This window comes from Myotis davidii, unplaced genomic scaffold (assembly GCF_000327345.1).
Source record: "Myotis davidii unplaced genomic scaffold, ASM32734v1 scaffold32, whole genome shotgun sequence".
NCBI classification, from domain to species: domain Eukaryota; kingdom Metazoa; phylum Chordata; class Mammalia; order Chiroptera; family Vespertilionidae; genus Myotis; species Myotis davidii.
Genome location: NW_006286587.1, coordinates 9,917,668 through 9,926,400, shown reverse-complemented (window position 1 = coordinate 9,926,400; position 8,733 = coordinate 9,917,668). Strand labels below are relative to the sequence as shown.

Genomic DNA, 8,733 nt, shown 5'->3' with positions numbered 1-8,733 from the left:
GTCCTAAAGCTCTTTGATTGAATATAGCTCAGAATCCCTCCCATGACCCCTTCCCCTGGCATGTAACAGGAAACCCGCGATGATTGTGCATCGAAGACTGGTACAGTCCTCAATCCAATGAGTGCCTCCTTCCTTAACTCCAAGAATGAGACCCAGATCCAGGCTGACCAAAGTGCAGCCTTGGGCTGCCTCTGATGGGAGTCCTCTCCGGCTCCTGGGCAGCCTTTGTAGAAGGTGCCTTTAGAAGGGTATGTTCTGTCTTCTTCAAAGACCACTCGCTCTGCCAGGTGCTGCCTTTGGTTCCCTGCAGCCAGTTTGCATTTATTAGTAACCATGGGGACAAGTGCCCTGCTTCCAGAAGTGCAATCTACAGTAAATGTAGATACAGGAAACATGAAAAAACACACAAATAGGGCTCATGTTTTGGTCCTTGTGCAAGGTCCCTCCAGAATGTATGAGGTAGATTGTTTCTTTAATATTTCCTTTTTAAAAAATTGAAGTGAAATTCATGGAACATAAATTAACCATGAAAGGTATGCATTTCAGTGGCATTTACTATATTCACAGTTTTGTGTAACAATCACCTCAAATTCCTTAGTTTTTACACTTTCTTTAATTTTTTTCTAGATGTATTTAGAAGGGAATGATGCAGCACCACAAAATAATGCTACTGCTTTCAAATACTTTTCCATGGCAGCCAATAAGGTATGTACTCAGCCCATTTCTGCAAATGCATAAGAGCACTTGGCTTGTATTACATGGACTCCTAAGCCTCATGCCTGGCTACTAGACTTGGGAGGAGTTTGGTGTCCAGGAGAGGAAGAATATTGTTAACAATAAAACATGGGGCTTGGTTGGGTAGGAGGTATGTCTTGTCTTCTTGGTAAATGAGAAATGCCAACGACTTGTGCTGTCCTAAACAGACAGAAGTTCAGCTTTCCCTTCTCCCATGCTGCAGATGAGGCTATCTAGTTCCTAAAACAAGAAATAAAAAAGATAAATAAAAGACAGAGGAAGGGAAAACTCAATCAATAAAGCAATCCATTCAGGACTAAAACAACCAAGAAATGCCCAATTTTCTCCCATTTGATCTTACCCAAAAGCCAGAAATTCTCCTGGCCTGAGAAGAAGGTTGTCAGAGAGGCAGCCAGGACAAGATGATTGAGAGCAAGGCTCTGGAGACATTTGGTTTGAATGCCAGCCCCGCTACTTACTAGCGATGTAACTATGAGCAAGTATTTAACCGTTCTGTGCCTCAGTTTCCCCATCTATAAAATGGGAGTATAAGAAGATTTGGCTCATATTGTTGTTGTCAGGGTTTATTGAGTTGACATTTCTGTGCCTCCTATTATAAAAGTAGATAAAGCATTGCCTGGCACATTGTAAGTGGCATGTGTCTGCTATTATATTTTGCAGCCTGAGACCAGTTAGATAGAGTGAGCTTCAAAGCATATCTAAGGCAAAATGGATTGAATATGTGAGGAAATATATAAATGGTGTATTTGGATCCTGCCATTGAAGTTTTTGCCTTGGTTCCTAGGTTCAGTGAGGCTGGTATCTGTCAGGTAACACTTAGTAGACTCCTCTAAATCCCTTTAGTACATAAAGAGCTCCTAATCATGACACCCATCAACCTAATGTTGGTGAGTGGCCTTAATTAACTTTCTATCCCTACACAATAGGAAACATTTTGTTGTCTGTGTCATACTATAACACTAACAGTAATGATGTACTCAAATTGGGGAATATTTTTAACTGTTCTTTTTTAAACACCCACATGCTGCTTTAGGAGCCTATTTAAAAATGACTAGCACTTTGGTGCTGCTGCTATTGTGGTGTAAATTACTGAGAAGGCTGGTAGGAGGCTCCTCTTCCTTGTAATTTATATGAAACTGTGGTGCAGCAAGACAGTTATCTGGAGTACCATTAGATTAGGATGACAAGGGAAAGCCAACTGAAAAAGAGGTAATGTACTGGGAAGATCTCTTATAATCTGGCAAATAATGCTAATTTGTCAGTCCAAAGGAAGAATGCCAGGAAGCTGAGTGTGTAAATTAACCCAGCTCCTAAACTATCCAGGGTTGTATAACCAGCAGCTTTCACTAATAATTTTTTTAAAAAACATTGCTTTTTTCAATTTGTTTTTAGGTCATATCAGTACCATGTTGCAAAGATACGTTATAACCTCTTTGGACTTTTGTTTACTTAGAATCATGAAGATTTATCCTATGTCATTTTGGGCCCATATTCTTCAGGTTTTCTCTCTCATACCTCTGAACACATCAGGTCCATCCCCATCTCCATATTTTCGTCCTTCCTTCTTCCTTCCCAGACTCTCCCATTTTGAATCCTACCCATCCCCCAGATGAGAGTTTAATCCTCTCTTCCTGCACAAAGCCACCCTTACCTGCCAAAAGCCGGTCCATCCTTGCTGCTTGACACAGTCGCTGCAGGAAAGAAACATCTGCACAGCATATGTTTCAAGGGACCTGGCGTATATAGCATACTGTTCTTAATATGTTTGCTCCCCTTAGCGCTATGTGTTTTAACCAACATAATCTTTACTCCCTGGAATGGAGATAAGAAACGCCCTAACCTTTGTAATAGAAATTGACAGGATTGGAATCAACTGGTATAAATACGGATGTAACAAGACAATAAACGGCAGAACTTCTCTGGAGATCCAGACCAGAACTTGGCTGGAGATCCTGGCTAGGCTGCTGATCAACTGAACACTGTCTCCGTGTCATTCCTTCTTCGCTGACTCCGTCCACACCTTTGGGGACCCCTGGACCTGCTGGGGTTGGACCCCGGCACTTACCCTCCTTGGCTCACATAATCTTTTTCCTCTTCTGAAATTGCCCTGCATTCGTGCTACTCCTGCTGGAACTTCACTGCTTCTACCTTGTGTCTGAAGTCATGTCTCCTTAATTAGAAAATGGCTACAGTCTTAGTACAATATTTTCCAGATAAATGATGTTTTTTTCACAGAGTTCATGTGAGTTAACCTAAGCAAGAGCCCTAAAGTGGGAGTTCTATATGATGCAGTTGCCCACACATATTATATTTGGCCCAGAAAGTGTTTTTAAAATTAGAGAATATCATATCAAAATCTCAATATCCATATTTTCTTGGAAAATGGGAAGAGCAGACCTATAAGACCACTGTTCCATATAATAACAATTACCTAGAGAAACTAGAGAGGGTCAGAATAACTTGCCAGCTGCCTGATTAAACTGCCTTGATTAATCACTATGGGTGAATTTCAAATATTTTGAATGATTTTTCAGTAATTTTATTTACCATGAATTCTTCTGAAACTTAACTTGGATTTTTAAAACTGTTTTAGGGTAATGCAATTGGTCTTCATGGGCTTGGTCTTCTTTATTTTTATGGAAAAGGCGTTCCTGTGGTAAGTTAAATAATTTCATTATCTTTTCAACATGTTCCTAGCAACTTATAAAGTAAAATTCATCATCATTGATTAATTTTAAAAAAATTAGTGTCTATTACCTGGTTTGCCAAACTATCACATCTGATAATAGAGAATAAAATAATCTACTGAAATGTTTGCCAAAGAGACATAGAACAGCCTTGTGACAAGAATTACAAACCCTAATCATTACCTAAGGAATAATAGCCAAATGTAATAGTAACCTTAGAAATTATCTAACCCCTGAGGATTTTTTTGATAGACAAATTTTGATAACCTCTGTCTTTGAGTGACCTTCCCCAATGTCTAACAAAACTTACTATCAATGTAGGAAAAGTCATAATTTACATTGAAAATGAGAGAATTATTTCCTAATATAATTTAATAATGAAACAAAATGTATAATACTTCTGATACTATTTTAATTAGCCTAAATCACAAAGTGCACTATCTATACTCTTTTTTTTTTAAGTAGAATACAATTATTACCATGGAGTTATATCTCTACCTCTGAATAATAGAGTGTAATTATCTTGCAGAATTATGGTGAAGCACTTAAATACTTTCAGAAAGCTGCAGAGAAAGGATGGCCCAACGCACAGTTTCAATTAGGCTTCATGTACTACTGTAAGTGCTATGAATATGATTATTAACTTTGCTCCTTTTTAAACAAAAATCAAAGGACTGGTATGTGTGGTTTAGATAGAACATTCAGGCAGCATTTGAGTAGGCAAAGAGGTGCAGAGTCAGGAAACACCCCTTTGAAAAGGTTGAGTTGCCTTGTGTTATCCAATACTACATATACCCAAAAGCAAGTATGAAACTCAGAAGAGCCCTAGCTGGTTTGGCTCAATGGGTAGAGCATCAGTCTGTGGACTAAAGGGTCCAGGGTTCAATTCCAGTGAAGAGCACATGCCAGGGTTGTAGGCTTGATTCCCAATAGGGGGTGTGCAGGAGGCAGCCAATCAGTGATTCTCTCTTATCATTGATGTTTCTCTCTCTCCCTCTCCCTTCCTCTCTGAAATCAATAAAAATATATTTTTTTAAAAAGAAATTCACAAGAAAGGTCAAACTTAGAGAAAAACATTTGGGACATGACAAACATCAACTTGCAGGTGTTTGTTAAGAATAACTGAGGTTGCAAATGAGAGTGTGAGAGGGAGAAGCAGTGGACCATGGTTAGAAATATGGTGATCCTCAGTGCCATTAAAATGGTGAACAGAGAAGACTGGTCACAAGAAGGCTGGAAAGGCTTGGTCAGAGGCGGGGAGAGGGAGCCAAAGGATGGAACTTTCAAGAAAGAGTAAATGAGTGAGCATCCTTCTGAATGCAACAAGAAGCCTGGTTCTCAATTTTAAAAAAGAGGAGTTGAGTATTCATGGGACTTGTCAATATTGAGGATGTTAGTGAGATTATTGGACAGGTTGGTGTAGAAGCCAGATACAATGGGTTGAACTGTGAGGGGACAGTGAAGTAAAAATATTCTTGGAAGTAATGCACCTTTAAATGTAAGGAGAGAGATGTGATGGTGGCATGAAGGGAACTGAAAACTAAGAGGGAGTTGTTTTTAAGATGGTGAGAGTTACGAGTATAATTTTTGACAGAGGAAATAAAGCCAGCCAATAGAGATGGTTAATGAATCATGGGAGAAATGAGATAATTGATGAAAAGGGGTCTGGAAAAAGTAGAGTGGCATTAGGATCTGTATACTTCACAGAGAGGAGGGATTTCTCATCCTCAAAGATGAAGGCAGGAAGGCAGAATGATGCATATGTAAATCTGGGGATCACAGGAAAGAGGCAAGAGGAAAGACAAAGCGAGGGTTTCCTCAGTGAGTTAGGATGTACAAAGTTGTGATCTGAGAAAAAAGATAGTGTGATTGGGGTAGGAGGCCTCAGAAAGCCATGAAGTTCTGTCATCATCTCTGTGGGGACTAAGAGAGGACTGAGGGTGGCCAAGACAAGTACCAGGCAATCTGAACAACATGAGTCTCCCCATTAAGTCCTTCCTGTCAGAGTTGGGGGTGGCGTAGCTGCAGACCACATCATCAAGGAGGTCAGACCTGGCCAAAATGTTGGCCGGCATTTTCCACAGAAGCTGGGGCAGGGCCTGTTCTACACTGTCTTGGGGGCTTGCCTAACATGCCCTTATTCTTCTAGTTCTTTCCAAGTCACAGGCTCAGGATCCATCAGACTCCTTAAGTTTCTAGAATAACAGTAATAGTAACAGCTAAAGTTTATTAGTCTTTATATATATTAACTCATTTAGTTCTCTAGTGGGTATCCCACCATTTATAGATGAGCAAACTGAGCTATACTGTGGTTAAACATCTTGGCCAAGATCTCAGTGAACTGGGATTCAAAACCAAGCAATCTGCCTCTAGAGCCTTTGCTAGTAGCCTTTACATGACATACTTCTGACGGCTATTAAATGTTAATGTAGGAGAGGAATTTAAGGACCAACTAGGGATAGCCCCTCCTTTTGCAAATGGAGTGCCTAGAGGTGCCCAACTCACAAAAGGGAGAGCCAAGACAAGAATCCCGGCTGCTGGGAGTATATTGATTCTCTGCCCCTTGCTCAACCATGAGTTGAGTCCCAGCAGAGCCCCCTGGAGGTGGGATTTGCCTGCTGCAAACTCCATAGTTATGGCTGGGAGGAACTATACTGGTCTCCTGCTATAAAGATGACAAGGATGCAGAGATACATCATGGTGGGGCTCTGGTCCTCAGAGACCAGCATTTGGTCTCCTTTTCATATTGAGAAGATATTTTCATGAAACTAAACAGTCCTTCAGTTTTCTGAATGGGTCAAGAACAAGGATTTCTATATTCTTATAATCAAAATCACCACCACCACCACCACCACCACCTCCAAAAAAAGCACACACACAAAAAACAGTGGCACTAGAACAGCTTAACTTTGGGTTGGATTTTCCCATCCTATTTGATATAGCAGGCATCACTATGACCATATATCCATCGATTATAATGTAAAAAATAAATAAGAGATAGCTCAAAATCATTTTACTTTTCAGCTGGCTCTGGAGTATGGAAGGATTATAAACTTGCCTTCAAATATTTTTACTTGGCATCTCAGAGTGGGCAGCCCCTCGCCATCTACTACCTGGCTGAGATGTACGCGACAGGAGCAGGAGTGTTAAGGTCATGCAGAACTGCTGTGGAGGTACATGATGAGATGTTTTTAAAGCACTTTTCATTTATCATACAGAAGAGGCTATACTGCCCTTAAATTGTTGATGCCTTTGATTTTATGGATATCACCTCTTTTCTCCCCGTTGGCAATGTGAGCACTGACATTGGTTAGGGAGGGAATGCACTGATGTAACTCAAGTTGGAAATGGAGGAAAAGAAATAATCCCTCTCCTCTTGCATTTGGCTTTTCATCAAGTTCAGAGCTCCCTCAAATGCAGTTAAGGAGCTTTGTTTCAGCCTTCAATCAAATCACCAGGACAATTTGGCACTTCTAGTGGGATTAGGCAATGCAATTTGGGAATCAAAAGGCTTGATCGGGCCTGGAAAATGTAGTTCACTTCCTCCCAAAAAGCAGGGTCTTTAGGTATTTGATGATTTGGATGACAAAGTGAATTATTTCAGCCTGAGCCAGTGATGTACTTTTGAAAAGAATGCTTTTAGGATCTTAATGCCCTTTATTGATTTATTAAATACTTCAGCTGTACAAATATAAATATATCTATGTTGCAATCTGGCCCCTCTGAAACTCAGTTCAAAAGCTGCCAGCTAATAATCTATCTTTAGATTTGCTCCTTTGCCAACTTCCTAATGAATTATGTATGGCTAACCTCTTTTGGTTACATAAGGGCTATTCAGCTAAGTTGACATTTGTCCCCATAGAACTCTCACAGCTCCCTTGTGATTATGTCACCACCAGCCCCAGGCACTTTCTTCCCTTCATTCTCTCCCTATCAGCTGTGACTTTATAACTCGCCCTTGCAGAGCAGCAGTGCCCAGAAAGACCTTTTAAAAAAAACAGAAGTCAATGTAGTCTTGTCCTACCAGATCACCTGTAAGTCAGGAAAGTTCATTACAAAACATAAAATAAGCCTCAGAAAGTTTTAGCTCAAGACCAAAAAAAAAAAAAAATGCACTTGTAATCTTTGAGTCTATAAAAGGAATTAACTCTTAACCCTAAATAATTTGCAAAAGCCATGCTTTAGACTGGAAATGCTTGCCTGACCAGCCAGCAGGAGCTGAAGACTGATGTCATTTATCCTTTACCTGGAATGAAGTATATTGTCTAACTAGTCTACTTGATTTCTTTTCCCACGTACAGCTTTATAAAGGTGTCTGTGAACTAGGCCACTGGGCTGAGAAATTCCTGACAGCATACTTTGCCTATAAAGATGGTGATATAGATTCTTCTCTTGTTCAGTATGCACTACTTGCAGAAATGGGGTATGAAGTAGCTCAAAGCAATTCAGCATTCATTTTGGAATCTAGTAAGATAAGTTAAAATTCCCTAATCATACATATTCATATATGATTTTATTACAGGGTTATTTTAAGTCTTCCTAATGGAATGTCTCATTTTTTTTTTTAGAAAAGGCTAAAATTATTGAAAAAGAGAAGATGTATCCAATGGCACTTCTCCTGTGGAATCGAGCTGCCATTCAAGGTATAGAACCAGATAAAAATGAGCACCTACCTGTTCCCTGTCCACTATTATTCATCTTATTTGCTCCAGCTGAGTTCTTGGGCAATAGGCAAAAAGGTGCACAAGTAGATGGTATTTCAGATTGTATTGATGTTAGGATCAGCCTTTGGTTACAGGTCATTTCCAACATTTTCTTTTCTTTGTTATTCTCCAAGTCTCAGTTTAGCAAACCATATGAATTCTTCTGTGGCTCTGTCTCGATGGCACCAGAACAGTTGTTTGACACATGACACTTTTACTCAAGAATCCAGTTTTCTTGGTCTGGCTTCAGTCACTCATTTCCTGAGTTTTTTCTGAATTTAATCAAAAGTGTGGTGTATGTTATGTCTCAATTAGTTTATAGGTAAAATTACGGGTCTCAGACTTGTTTGATTTCTCTTTTAAAATATCACATTGATGATTTCCACAAACTTCAGATCTTTATTATAACCATTAGTATGTTAGCATCAGGAAACAAACAAAAAACAACTGAGTTGATTGGCCAGATCCTCTTCCCTTCCTGGAGCCCCGCTTATAGGGATCACATGCTCACGTGCCATAAGGAATGTTAAGATAGCATTGGTGGGGAAGCTTTGACAAGTGGCATTTGCATCACTATGTCTCATTCC

General features: G+C 39.8%; 1 protein-coding gene across 1 annotated transcript in view; it reads left to right on the top strand.

The window, feature by feature from the left end:
* The window catches only part of SEL1L2 (SEL1L2 ERAD E3 ligase adaptor subunit), a 118,340-nt gene that overhangs the window by 91,407 nt on the left and 18,200 nt on the right, over positions 1-8,733 (top strand). The window contains exons 13-16 of the mRNA XM_006758105.1: positions 3,350-3,412; positions 3,973-4,060; positions 6,468-6,616; positions 8,012-8,086. Of these exons, the coding sequence (XP_006758168.1) occupies positions 3,350-3,412; positions 3,973-4,060; positions 6,468-6,616; positions 8,012-8,086 (375 nt within the window). The remainder of the gene's footprint in view (positions 1-3,349; positions 3,413-3,972; positions 4,061-6,467; positions 6,617-8,011; positions 8,087-8,733) is intronic.